This window comes from Catharus ustulatus, chromosome 5, assembly GCF_009819885.2.
Source record: "Catharus ustulatus isolate bCatUst1 chromosome 5, bCatUst1.pri.v2, whole genome shotgun sequence".
NCBI classification, from domain to species: Eukaryota; Metazoa; Chordata; class Aves; order Passeriformes; family Turdidae; genus Catharus; species Catharus ustulatus.
In genome coordinates, this window is record NC_046225.1 from 28,423,076 (window position 1) to 28,437,911 (window position 14,836).

Below are 14,836 nucleotides of genomic sequence, written 5' to 3' on the forward strand. Positions count from 1 at the left end.
AAGATAGGATAATAGCATTAGAAAGTGCCTAACTTGTCACTTTTTCTAACATGCATGAAGCCTGGGAACTATCTTTCTCTAACAAATAAAACGGTGTCTTAAAGGCAAAACACTGTTATGACCATTTCTGGATGTTCTTTTTATGTATATGGCATTGGGCACCTCCGCCCAAGGCACAACACAAGCCTTATGAGACTTGCTTTGTAATCCTTCTGCAATGTTGGAAATGTCACCTGCTTTTTTACAGTATATCATTAACTAAATACAGAAAAGACCTTCAATTTTGCATGCAGGACTTGATTTAAAATATTTTACTCAAATATTTGATCTGGTCTAGTGAAAGGTGTCCCTGCCCATGGCAGGAAGGCTAGAACTAGATGATCTTTAAGGTCCCATCCAAGGCAGAACATTCTGTGATTCTATTTATCAATCTATCTGCTCACACCCTTAAATATAACCTTGATACATAGGAGTTTCATGAAACACATACAAGATAGGAACCAACAAAGACTGGTGTGTCCAGAAGCCATCAGTGAGAGCCAGCTTTATACTAACCAACACCAGTTAACAGCCTGTGTGTTTATCGCTTATTTTGATAAGCAACAGTGCTGTAATTGCACATCAGGAAATTCCTGGTAAATCTTTGCAGGACCACAAATGTAGAACCCAAAATCTGCACATTCCCCACCCACAAAACAGTCTATACCACTTCATGAAAAGCAGACTGACATTTATGCTAGTAAAGAGCAAGTGAGAAGATTTAGTAAGTGCTTGTCTATCCAGTTACAGTAATCTCATGATTACAAGCCGCACTGATTATAAGTCGCACTTCTGGGGTGTCGGCAATGTTTCGTTTTTCCTCCATATACAAGCCGCACTGGATTGTAAGCCGCACTTTTGTTCGCAGCGAGGATCCCCGTGCAACTTTCACAAAGTTGCCAATTAGTAACAGAATCGAGGGATCGCGGGGTTTACTGGCAGGTGCCGACCTTGGAAACATTATTTCCAAGATACAGAAAAAAGATACAGACAATAGCTGCGGCAGCGTACCCTGCAAGTTTTATTTACGAGCAGAAAAAGATACGAACAATAGCGTGGTCGTTTTACAAGTATTTCCAATGGATCTGCATTGCCTTTAAACAGTCACTCAGCCTCGCAGCTGGGCAGCCGCTCGGGCGGGAGGAGAGCAGGGTAGCCACTTGGGTGGGCAGGAAGCAGGGCAGCCGCTTGGGCGAGTGGAGAGCAGGGCAGCCGCTCGGGTGGGCGCAGAGCAGGGCAGCCGCTGAGCCGCTTGAGCGGGCGGAGAGCCAGGCAACCGCTCAGCCGCTCGGGTGGGCAGAGAGCAGGGTAGCAACTCAGCCGCACGAGACTGAAAACACTGAAAAAAATACAGAGAAATATCATGTGCTCAGAGCGGTAGTGCCACCCTGTCGCCGGGGCCGCATGGGCTCCGGCTTGGCTCATTGCTGCTGCAGGCTCTCACTTCCAGGTTTGAAAATTTCTGAAAATCATTCATACATAAGCCGCTCCAGAATTCAAGCCGCATTTCTGGGTACAGACCAAAACTTTACTCAAAATGGTGCCGCTTATAATTGTGAAATTACTGTATTCTGAAGTAACTGTTTTGGCTTTGTGGAGCTGTCTTTTTTCAGAAACAAAATGACATTTCATTAAACAATTTTTAATCTTTTCATTTTATTAGATTAATGAAGGCATTCATTTTGAACCAAGAATAACACACAGTTAACTGTTATTCTATATGATTCTGTTGTTCCTCTCCTTCGCATTAGTTAGTGGTTTTCCTTGTAGATAAGCCTTAAGAGTAGAGACTGTATTTACAAGCCACACAAACAATGTATACCAGCAGAAGAGTTCATAAAACTTTGAGAAAGATGAAATGTAAATTGTGAAACTAGGTAAGATATTACATGTGGCAAAAAACTCCAAACATGCGTGAAGTCCACACTATCATTCAGACATACTCTTGGGCATGACAAGGCCTTACATTGGCTATCTGTTCACAAGTCTTTTGCTCAAATAAACAGCTTTCATCTGCAGAAAAGTAGATCTTCCCAATACTCAAACAACTTTTTTCATTGTACATGAAATAGTTTCTTCCAAAATACATTCCACACCCATCTGAATATAATCTCTATGACACAGATTTACAGAACAAACAGAACTATGGATTTATGTGGTATTAGTTTTAATTTTTATTTCACAGCACAAGAAAAATGCAGACCATTGTGAAAGTTTACAGTTTCAATAGCACAATGTGTTCACATCTTGCAGTACATGGCATTTTTGTGCAACCCCCAGCTCCTAGAGCCAAAACTATTACACGGGAATTTAAACCTCTACCCAAGTCTGTAGGCTTAACAACTGTAAAGGGAAAGCTTGTGAAAATGCGGATCAATTGTTCCATAAAGACTCAGAAATTGGAAGTTATACCAATTTTCTTTCCAATTGAAGGATTCTTCCTGAAAATGGTTGCAAACAACCGGAGTTCTGGAACAGGGGTTGGCAAATTCACTTACCATCAGCAAATTAGAAACCCCATGGTAAGAGGAGACATAATTCAACTGATCATGTAAGAATTTAATTTCTCTTTACCAGCTCTTCGTTTACAGGTTGTTCTTTCAATAGAGAGAAAGAAGTTGAGGAAGCAAGAGAAAGAATCTACAATTTCATCCAACAGAATGCTACTTGGTATCAAGGATGTCCCATAGCAAAAGCTGAGGAGCACTTTGCTCTCAAGATCTTTTGCAGTGGTTACCTCAGGCCAAGGATGCTGTTACTCAGCACTGCATTGCAGACCTCCTTAGACTTGCATTTCTTACATCTGAACCCTGTGCCAATGAATTGGAATGATGCCACGCATGAGAAAAACCAACATCCCTATGGCAGGAAAGAACAGGTTGAAGCAACAAGCTCAGTCAAAGACAAGAGGCCAGTATGTCTTCCATGACTCACAAAGTTTAATGAAAATGTCTGCTACTGCTGTTTTGGAAAGGTGTAACAACAAAGGCATTGCAGAAGCAAAATACCAAAGACTGGTGCTGGGAGCTCTTACGGACTGAAAACTGGGAATAAACAAACAAAGGGACACTGCAAGTCAGAAGACAACAATGGAAATAAGTGAGGTAGGACCACATGCATGATAGAAATTGTGTTTTAATTAATTGCCTCTTTTTTTCCCCCCATGGGATCAATACATTATCCATAGTACTGGACGGTTCCGTGCAAGGAAAAACTGAGGTGCATTGCTTGCAGGATCCCTGACTCACCTGTTGCAGAAATAACATTTCTAGTTTCCACGGAAGGAGGCAGGAAGGGAAGGTGCAGGACAGAAAACAATGTAGCTGTAGAAGAATTGCATTCCTTGCTGCCTTCTGGTAGCAATTCCTGCCTCCAGGTGAACTAATACGTGAAACCACACTGTCATGGGTAATGTATGCCATTGTATTCTCTGTTTTTCATATGGTTGATACAAAATGCAAATACAAAACACAGCTGCAACAGAAACTTTACTCCGAAGTACAAACCAAGCATTTTCTGGTTACAGTAATTTCACGACTATAAGGTGCACTCTTTTGACTAAAATTTTCCCCCGAACCCGGAAGTGCGTCTTATAGTCCGGTGCGCCCTATATAATGTACAAAGTTGCGAAATTCGCCAACCCGGAAGTGCAAGCCTGCAACAGTCCCGAGTCGAGCAGAGCCCGCCTGATGGCGGCATCGGGGCTGCGCCGGCACGGGAGAAAAGCCTGGGGGTGCGCGGGGCTCCCAGAGCTGCACAGGGCTGCCGGAGCAGCGCAGAGAGGGAGGGAGCAGGCTGCCACAGAAGTCGCGAGCCCCGGTCACTCCGAACTGCGCCTGCTCTGAGCCCCGACCGCTCTGTGCCGCGGCGAGCCCTGACCGCTCCGTGCCGCGGCGTGCCTGCTCCGTGCAGTGGCGAGCCCCGACGGCTCCATGCCGCCGCAAGCCCCGGCCGCTCCAAGCCACCCCGAACTGCCACTGCCCCAAGCCCCACCTCGGCAGCCAGTGCCAGGGGCGGGTGGGAGTGCCGGGCCCTGTGCACGGGAAGGGTGTTTGGGACCGCATTTAAAGGCTACGCCAATCTGTGAAAATGTTTGCAAATTGAGCACCTGCCAGTAAACTCCACAATCGTGGGATTCCGTTACTAATTAGTTACTTTGTTGCGTGCGGCAAGGATCCTCGCTGCAAAAAAAAATGTGCCTTATAGTCCGGTGCACCTTATATGATCCACAAAGTTGCAAAATTTGCCAGTTCCCGGAGGGTGTGCCTTATAGTCTGGTGCGTCTTATGGTCAGGAAATTACTGTAATCACTTTTGTACACTCCTCAAAGCTCAAAGTACAGTAATTTCACGAATACAAGCCGCACCAATTTGACCAAAATTTTGGTGGAAACCCGGAAGTGCGGCTAATATTCCGGGGCGGCTAATACATTAACAAAATTCTAAAAGCTGCCAACACGGAAGTGAGAGCCCGTGGCAGCCCCAAGCCAAGCTGGAGCCCGGCCGGCCCCGGCAGAGGTGGGAAAGCCTGGCAGAGGCGGGGCCAGCAGTGTGGGGGGCGGGCGGCTGAGCCTGAGCCAGCAGGGTGGGGCAGGGGGGCGGCAGAGCCCGGGCCAGCAGGGCGGGGGAACCCGGGAGAACTGGGGCTAGCAGTGCAGGGGAGCATGGCAGAAGCAGGAAGGCCGGCGGGTGGGGCTGCCTGGCAGCAGGGGAAGCCCAGCAGAATTGGGGCCAGCAGGGTGGGGGAGCCCGGCAGTGCGGGGGCCTGCAGTGCCGGCCAGGGCGAGGAAACGCGGCGGTGGTGCAGACGGGAGGGGGCGGCCGGCGAGCCCGGCGGCGGCAGCCCACCGGCAGGGCTAGCGAACGTGGCGCGGCGCGGCCGGCGAGCCCGGCGGCGGGGCTAGCGAACGCGGCGCGGCGCGGCCGGCGAGCCCGGCGGCGGGGCTAGCGAACGCGGCGCGGCCGGCGAGCCCGGCGGCGGAGTTAGCGAACGCGGCGCGGCGCGGCCGGCGAGCCCGCCGGCGGGGCTAGCGAACGCGGCGCGGCGCGGCCGGCGAGCCCGCCGGCGGGGCTAGCGAACGCGGCAGCGGGGCGGTGCTGACAGGAGAGGGGGGCCAGCGAGCCCGGCGGCGGTGGCAGCACCACCTGGCCAGCCCCGCCGAGCCGTGGCGCTGAGCTGGGCCACCCGGCCCCGTCGGCAACCATGAGCGGGCCGAGCCTTCCTGGCCCTGCCCCGAGCCAGTAAAGCCCGCTATGCCGCGATCCTGTTACTAATTGGCCAATTTGTGAAAGCTGCGCACGGATTCTCGCTACGAACGAAAGTGCAGCTAATATTCGGGGTGCGGCTTATCTATTGACAAAGACAGCAACATTGTCGAGGCGCCGGGGGTGCGGCTTATAATCCGTGCGGCTTGTATTCGTGAAACTACTGTATTACATATTTGCTCTTCAAGAGATGCACCTTGAGAAGACCACCAAACAAACTGATTTTTGAGTAACTCCTAACCAGAGGAGTTGATTTTATTCAACCAACACACCTGAGTATTTTAGCGCCAATATGATCTGAGCATATATAATGCAGTATAGGGGGAAGATATTATGTACAACCAAAAATCCAACTTCAAAACAAAAATCCAACCTCCTATTGCTAATAGTTACCATGTCAGCTGGATGCAGATCACTTTGGAAAGCTATGATTAGTCATGTGGGAAATGCCTTGTAGAAAAGAGTTCTTATCTGAATTGCTGAAATCAATACTTTCATACCAGCTCGGATACTTCAGCATTTTTAATATGGACGCAACATCAATCTCTTCCTTGAACATCTTTCAAGTGTTCACAACAGCTTTCTGAAGGAAATGAGTGGACTAAGAGCTTCTACTCAACCTGCAACCATAATATGTATGATTTTAAATCTGTCTCTTGCCACTGATTTAGGTAAGTAGTGACTGTTGTAACAAGTCAGAAATCCAGCTCCGATGACAAAGTAATACAGTTTTAATTTCCAGACACAGAGGAGTCTAGTGATTTTAAATAGTCAAAATTTATTTTTTGAAAATTCACTCGTAACTAAGTCTTGAAAAGACAATCCCAGAGGAAAATATTTGAGGGAAAATAAAAGGGGCTCTAAAGCCTACATACCTTTACATAGAGAGACACATAAATAGATGTCTTGGCTTTTAAACAGTGTGAAATTTAGTACCATCTGCTAACACCAACACCACAGGTTTGTCTTCTAGAAGTCATTAGTTCTATAGGTAACAAAGACCATGGAGACCAGCAGAACTCCCAGGGAGGAAGCAAGGAAATTTCAGACCCATAGCAATACGCAGGTGCTGTGCATTGTGTTTAAGTTCTGTTCTGACACAGCAAATACTTTGTGAGGCAATGTGAACAAAAGTGATGCAACATGTAAATGTTGCCTTACACACAACACCACATCCCAACAATTGTGTGAATTTTCAATCTCCTGTTAAAAAAAAAAATCAAAGCAAGACTAATTGCCATGAAAAATCACTATTACATTTCAGCTCAACCACTGCTTTTCAAAAAGCACAGTAATTTCACGATTATAAGCTGCACCATTTTGACTACAATTTTGGTCCAAATCCAAAGTGCAGCTTATAATCAGGTGCGGCTTATATATGGACAAAGAACAAAAGGTTGCTGTTTCAGTTTGGAGGACAGGTGTATGCTGAGAAAAGCAGGAGCTTCTCTTTGAAATGGAGAATGTAAACCCCCTCCCTCCAAATTATTATAATTTTGAAATCAAGCGCCTTTCAGGCAAAGATACGGGAATTAGGAATAACAGTTCTTTACTAGGTAAATTAAAATAGAAATACAGTACTACAAAGAAACAAACTCCAAACCCTGACAAAGTCAGAGTACAACCTGACACCCTTTCAGGCAGGGTGTTGGTAGCAGTTTAATTAAATGGTGGTTGCAGTCGTCCTGCAGTGGCAGATGTGGTTCAGTTGAAGCAGTGCTCCTGTAGAAGGTGCAGTTGCCCTCTGGAGGTCCAGTGGTGATGTGGAGAAATCCGGTTTTCTTCTGGAGTCCAGTGGAGAAAGGGGTTACCTTAGTGTCCCAAAACCTCTGTTTTTATCTTGGTAAGAAATGTTGGGCTCTTCCCCCTGGCTGGAGCAACTTCCAATGGGATGAAGTAATTTTATCAGTCACACAGTGGGACTCAGTGGGCCATTAGCAGAAAATGACTCCCTGAAGGAAGGATGGGTTGTGAAAAGATAAAGAACAATGCCCCGCCTGGTTTCAATGGATGGCCCATTAGCAGAATATCTGCCGTTGAGATAAAGATCACTGTCCTCACCCTCAACAGATGGTGATAGAATAGATACCTTTTATCACACTCTGTATTGTAATGTGCGGCTTATAATCAGGTGCGACTTATATATGGACAAAGAAGGAAAAGTTGCTGACACCCGGAAGTGCGGTTTATACTCAGTGCGGCTTACAATCATGAAATTACTGTAAATAAGATAGTTTTAAAAAAACAGGTTTTGTGAAATTTACCCTTGTGTAATACTCATTTGCTTACACAGTATCACATAGCTCTGCACTTCACAACTCATTATTTGTGCACTCATATTTACTCAATAGGCACATAAGCCAGTACTTACACAAAAATCATTCATTACCTAGCACAACGAAATCATAGTTTCTGAGATATTATTGTTGATTTTCTTTGGTCATCAAAACCTAAAAAAAGGTACCATGATCCTTGGTATGCAGAAATGCTTTAGCTGATAGAATATAGAATTGTTCTTTGTTTTTCCCTCCAGAAAATAATGGCAAGAGTAGCCACACAGAATGTACAGCCATTTCACGATTATAAGCCGCACCTGATTGTAAGCCGCTCTTCCAGGTGTCGGCAATGTTTCGTTCTTCACCCATATATGAGCCGCACCGGATTATAAGCTGCACTTTCGTTCGCAGTGAACTTTCACAAAGTTGCCAATTAGTAACAGAATTGCAGGATCGCAGGGTTTACTGGCAGGTGCTGACCTTGGAAACATTATTTCCAAGTGAAAAAAGATACAGACAATAGCTGCAGCAGTATACCCTGCAAGCTTTATTTACAAGCAGAAAAAAAATATGAACAATAGTGTGGTCATTTTGTAAGCATTTCCAACGGATCCATGTTACCTTTAAACAGCCACTGAGCCAGGCAGCCACTCAGCTGCGTGGGCAGCCAGCTGCTCAGCTGCAAAAGGGCAGCCAGTTGCGTGGCCGCGCAAGACTGAAAACACCAAAAAAGATGCAGACAAATATCACACACTTTGATCAAACTTTTAAACAACTTCATTTTTCATTCATCAGCCTCTTCATCAGCGGCTTCATCTTCCATGAAACCTTCAAACTCTTCGTCCTCCATATTGAAAATCAGCAGTTGGGCTACGGGGGCACCCAGCAAACCCGAACCCGTATCGCCCATATCTTCGCCGTCAGAGTCATCAGTTTCGGTACTCTCGACCTCGTCACTGGTCAGTCCAGGAATGATGTCGGCCCTCACAAACCCTCGGATGATAGTTGTGGTGGATACTTTACTCCAGGCATCCAGTATCCACTGGCACACAGTAGCATAACTTGCCCGGCGCAGCCTCCCCGTGTTCGTGAAGGAGTGCTCTCCTTCCACCATCCAGTTTTCCCACAGAAGTCACAGTTTCACCTTGAAGGAACAAATAATGCTTATGTCCAGTGGTTGCACTATTTTGGTCAAACCACCCAGTATTACAGCAAGTTCTGAGTTCATCTTTTTCACCATGGTTTTCACGCTTTCGGTTTTGTGGGCACGCATGGAATCAAAAATCAGCAGTCCCGGCAACGGATGAAAGAAGCCATCCGATCTGCGAGCATAAACTTCCGTTAGCCAAGTCCTCATGATGTGTTCATCCATCCAGCCTTTTGGATTCACTGCAACAACTATTCCCTTTGGAAATTTGTCTTTAGGTAATGTTTTTCTTTTAAAGATTACCAGTGGGTGTAATTTCCGCCCATTTGACAAAACACCGAGGACGACTGTAAACGATGTCTTTTCGTTCCCTGTGGTGCAGATTGGTACCATCGACATTCTGGTTCTCTCCACGGTTCACGTCCACAGCATATCGAATGTCAGGGGGACTTCGTCCATGTTGATTATGCTATGTGGCTGTATATTTTTTTCAGAGATCTTGCTTTTGCAGTAACCCCAGAAGGTGGCTAACTTTTCCTCGTAGTCTGGCGGCAACTGCTGAGAAACCGTTGTCCTTGTACAGATAGAGAGTTGCCGTCATTTCATGAGGGTCCTGCTTTAAATTCTTCAATATGCAATTCATTTGCAATCGCTTTGGCTTGTATCCGAATGGCCACAGTTGATAAGCTTTGGCCAGCTGCCCTTTGCTCAGAGATCCAGTGGTCAAGTCTGTCTTCCAGCCCTGGCCACCATGCTTTTCTGACGCGGAAACTCTTCTTTGTCTTTCTTGTAAGACGGAGTTCATCTTCCTGCTTTCTCCATCTGCGTACCATGGATTCATTAATGCTGAATTCTCTAGCTGCAGATCTATTCCCATGCTCTTTTGCATAGTCAATTGCTTTCAATTTAAACTCTGCATTGTAAGCTAATCTCCTTTCTGTAGCCATTTCGAGGTAACTCAGTCCGCTAACACCCCCCGCCCCCCCCAGTAACACCATCATCCACAGGCAGGCAAGAAGCTGTTCTCTGATTGGTTTATCATCTGAACAACGGAAGATCATGGATTTCAACCCATTTTTGCTCAGGACAGGACCAGCGCGGTAAAAGGTAAGGGCAGATCTCAGAATTTCATCCATATATTGGCCCCTCCTGATTACAAGCCGCACTTCTGGGTTGGGACCAAAATTTTAGTCAAAACGGTGTGGCTTATAATCATGGAATTACTGTATTTTCTCTTCAGACAACAACTCAGAAGCTTCAGTAATGCGAACATTTCTACAACAACCATAATCTATCTAAACTGTGACTTAGGGGAAGAAGGAAGTTCAGTTTTCATTTCTATTTGCCTTGACCTCTATGTTAAATAAACAGATGGAGCAATGGTTATCAGCACCAGATGTGTTTTAGAATCATGGAATCCTGTGCAGCAGGAATCAAGACTCTGGCTGTCAACTTTTCAAAAAGACTACAAGTAGCACCCACAATGCAATAAATATTTTTTATTTCCAACCTTAGCTTGTTTCAAACCACCAAGAGACTGTCAGAGTTTTCCACCCCTTTTACCCATTCTATAAAACACAATTTCACAGTACATGTGGTGTTTGAAAAATCCAGTACCCCAGATGTTAGTATGCATGGGACACAGAAAAATCCCCAGTGGGAAAAAAGTAAACTGCATACAGTTACACCCCAAAGTATGGGAAAAAAAATATCACAATCTGCTAATACAGAAAAAATAATCACCCATTCAGTACTGGAACTCAATTTCTTCACCCACACAGACAAGTATTCCCTTATCACTAGACTAGAGCTGGACATCTCAGAAAATCAAGGAATGCACAGACTGAAGAAAGAGTTTGTGGGTACAGCTGTACTGCAGAGTAAGCATGATGCTGAGAATTTTGGGACAATCCGCAAAATCTGCATTCCTGGCCCTGATAGCTACATTAAATCTGTGGCCTTACACTGAGTTTGAAGCTTGAATGTTCAGAAGATCCACAAAAATAATTACTAAAAGCACCAAGGAATGCAAAAAAGCAACTTCCAAAATGGACAAATTCTCAGCTAGTGTAAATCACCACAGAACAAAAAGAGGCAGCTACACCAGCTGAGACTTCCGTTTACAAGCTCACTTAATTTGCAGCACAGTTTAAAATGATCAAACCCCAAGTGATCTTGCACTAGTACAGGACCTGTAAGCTTTGTTTTACAAATGAAATACAGTAATTTCACGATTATAAGCCGCACCATTTTGACTAAAACTTTGGTCCGAACCCAGAAGTGTGGCTTATGCTCCGGAGCGGCCAATTTATGAACAAAGTTCAGAAATTTGCCAACCCGGAAGTGCGAGCCCAGAGCAGCCCCACACCGAGCTGGAGCCCGCCTGGCCCTGAGCCAAGCCAGTAAACCCCGCGATTCTGTTACTAATTGGCAACTTTGTGAAAGTTGCACGCGGATCCTCACTGTGAACGAAAGTGCGGCTTATATATGGACAAACAACGAAACATTGCCGACACCTGGAAGTGTAGCTTACAATAAGGTGTGGCTTATAATCGTGAAATTACAGTACGTAACATTACATAGCACACTTACTACAAAGCATTAGTAAACCTTCTACAGCGTGTAAATATGTGGTGGTAGAAAAAATAAATCTGGTAGACATCATTTTAAAAAAGCCAATTAATATATCAATGGCAAGGCATCTTAAAAGGAGTTTCAAAAAACAGTGAACTTACTAACAACCAACCAACCAAACATATTTTCAAAGTGTCCACACACAGGAGTTTTAACTGTAATATGTCTCCCAAGCTTTGGGCATAAATTTTCTCATTAACTCAGAGGCTTCAATAATACATAAATACTTTCTGCTACCTCAATATGAATTTTAAAATTATGGGGTTTTTAAATGTTATTTTTACTTTGGAGTAATAAATGCTCAAGAAAACATCTGCAAGGGCTCATTCCTTGCCCTGCTGACAGAAATCATAACTCTGCATTTGGCCTTAGATCAACAGTGATGGGGGTTCAATTATTCAGTAATGAACTGCTGCACACCACCCCATTTAATTACAACACTATTAATACCTAAATACACTTTTACTTGAACAGCAGAGTCTTAAAAAGAGAAAAGAAAATTCAAGAAATATGGGCAATATGTTTAATCTTAAAATGTGGGGAGTGTTTCATCAGTTCCAACACTGCTAAATTAAATAAAGCCCTTGTTCAATTGCCTGTCCTCAGTTCATAAAATCAATTGTTTTCAAAACTTGGAAAATGTATCAACTTTCAATCAGTGATAAATGTAGATAAGCAGAAAATCGGCTGGATTTTCCATCACTTAGTATGTATGGTAGACATTACAACTGAGAAACATTTTAAAATGTGTATAAAAACCAGGAATTTTTGTACAATTGAGCTGTATTTTTTATATTCAGTAACAACATACATTTTAATCAAAAGTAAGTGTAAATTGGCCTATATTTAGTGATTTCAGTGGAACTGGGTTGTTCCACAACAGGTCCAGGATGGGCAGAGGTTTATACTATGCTCCAATACACTCCATCAAAAATTAAAATAAAGCTATAAAAGAAAACACTTCCATGCTTTTCTCTCCAAAAATGAGGTGTACTGTTACAAGTGAAAGATTTTAACAGATGCATATTAAAAACATTCTGATACACACTTAAAAATACCAAACAAACAAACCAACAAATCAAACAAAAAAAAAAAACCCAAACAGTTGTAAGTCAACAGTCTAGACAGACTATAATCTCAAAGCCTAAAACATCAAAAATCATAGGATCTACTTCTCACTCCATATGCTCTTCTCTCCTTCAGTTTCAGCCTAATTCTTAATTTAACTCAAACATCTCTGCCAGAGAAAGTCACAACAATAATGTCAAATTTAAGAAAATGCAGAAGGTGTTAAATAGAGCCAAATAGTGCCAGTCTACGTGGTAATATATTAAGAGCTAAGCTGAATATCAAGCACCTCACCTAGACAATGTTTAAATACAAATAATAACTTTATTCCATAAACTATTTTGTGCATCCGCAACAGTACCTTTTGTTTTTCTTACAAAAGATCCTAAAGTTTCTTTTACACGTATACCAGGGTTTGACATTTGAAAGACACACACAAAACCCATGTCTGCCGACTTAATCTGCCAGTGTCAAGTATAACAGCATTTAACTTTATGGTGAAAAGGCATCACATGTTTTCCCTCCACATACATTCTCTTGGTTTATACATCTATGCTTACCAGTATACTAAAATTTGCCTTTCTTAAATAATTGAAATATAAAGCAGGTATTAACTTACCTTACGCCCATCACTTGCATGGCAGTTCACATTTAAAGGAGTCAATAATGCCATCAGCTTTTCTTCATTACCACTCCTGTAAATAAGAAGATTATAGAAAGGGTAGAAAAAGGGCAGAGGTCTTTGATAGTCATCTTCTTAGCAAGTATTTTGCAAAGTATAGTATATTGAAATTTGTACTGTGGCAGGGAAATGTTGGATGGCTAAAGAATCTTCTGAACGTTTCAAAACCAAGTGTAAATACAGAAAAGAATACTAGATTTGCAGTTAAATGTGTTGCAAAAGATCATACAAAAACACCTCGATTTCTGTCCTTAACCTCATATTTCCTTTTGCTTATTTTACAGATCCTCCAAAAGCCATTTCTCAAAATAAATTTTCTGAATTTAACCTATTTTCATAGCATATGGCAAATAACATTTGAAACAACTATATACCAATATCCAGAAATATTTTTAGAAAGGTTAACAGTCTATATAAAATGGTCTTGTGCAGTCAGAAGGAAGGATGGACAGCACCTTTGCAATATACAATTGAACTTTACACCTTTTGTATAGGCTTCCTTATGCCCTGTTCTGATAATACCTATTTTCAAAATACATCCGATGGTAGCAGTAAAAAGTCAAAGAAAAGAAAGATTCCAGTATTTAAATTGCCCCTAAAAAGGACAGTCACACAACAATAAAGAGGATTTAAGCAGCTTAAAGCAAAAACTCAATATTAACCTTATAATCACCATAGTAGGGGATTTCAATTACATAAACAGGCTTTTATATTTTTACCAGACTAAAGTCTGAAGAAATTTACACTGATTAAGAGGTTTGCTTGCAGAATTTCATGGAAAGGCAATGACAAAACAGTGATATTTTAAAAACCCCTTCTCCTCGCCTGCTTCCACCCCCAAAATATGTTTTATATTCTAAGCAGCACTCACCTAGCAGCTTCCAGGAGTTCGTCCTTCTTGTATTCACCTAAATGATTGCAAAATATCATGCTGTTAGCATTTGGCAGAAGACAGATTAAGAAATGCAGTAGGAAGAAAATACAGAATTAAAACAGAGGAGAAGAAAGCCCACACCCCGCTGGGTGATGGAGCTGTGACGTTATCCAGCTTGTGGAGGCAGCATCACCAGTACCTTGGAGACGGGTAGCAAATTGACGCATCTTCTTGTCCAATCCTCTGATGGAAAGCCTTTCTTCGGACAACCAATGACGGCAAAATCTTGTGTCCAGAAACACAGTCCCGCTGATAACAGCATGTCAGCTAAAGACAATGTCCCCACCCCCTGTCCTATTCAGTATGTCACATTATACTTGGGAAGCATAATAAATTCCAAGACAAAGCAAGGCAGTGTGGTTTTTGAAAAGGTACAAATTACTGATCTACAAGGTTCTCACCTGCCTATTTAAACGGTAATATGACACTTCACTAAGTTCTTTAGAAGAGCAGGGATTATTAAAAAAAATCCAGGTATTATATCATCAGGCACTTTCCAACAATATACATGTCTGAAATAAAAAGCACAGACAAAAGAGTATGAACTCTGCAACAGATTTTGCTAGGAGACTCTGAGATTAGAGATAACCATAACTAATATTAAAGCAACATTTACATTCGAAAGAGTTAAAACAGACAACTCACAAGGGTTGCTGCAGCACAGGATTAAAACTGCATGTTAGTATTTTTAAAAGAGCATGGAACAAGATCATCTATGGAAGTAAGAATTCTATAAAGCTGAATCATGATGACATTGTGCAATACAAATGGAATAGAATTTCAATTCAGAAA

The 14,836-nt window shown here is 43.0% G+C and overlaps 1 protein-coding gene across 1 annotated transcript in view; it reads right to left on the reverse strand.

The window, feature by feature from the left end:
- TNKS (tankyrase) overlaps positions 1-14,836 on the reverse strand; it is a 172,371-nt gene that overhangs the window by 78,698 nt on the left and 78,837 nt on the right. The window contains exons 4-5 of the mRNA XM_033061301.2: positions 13,982-14,018; positions 13,048-13,123 (exon numbers count right to left, since the gene is read on the reverse strand). Of these exons, the coding sequence (XP_032917192.1) occupies positions 13,048-13,123; positions 13,982-14,018 (113 nt within the window). The remainder of the gene's footprint in view (positions 1-13,047; positions 13,124-13,981; positions 14,019-14,836) is intronic.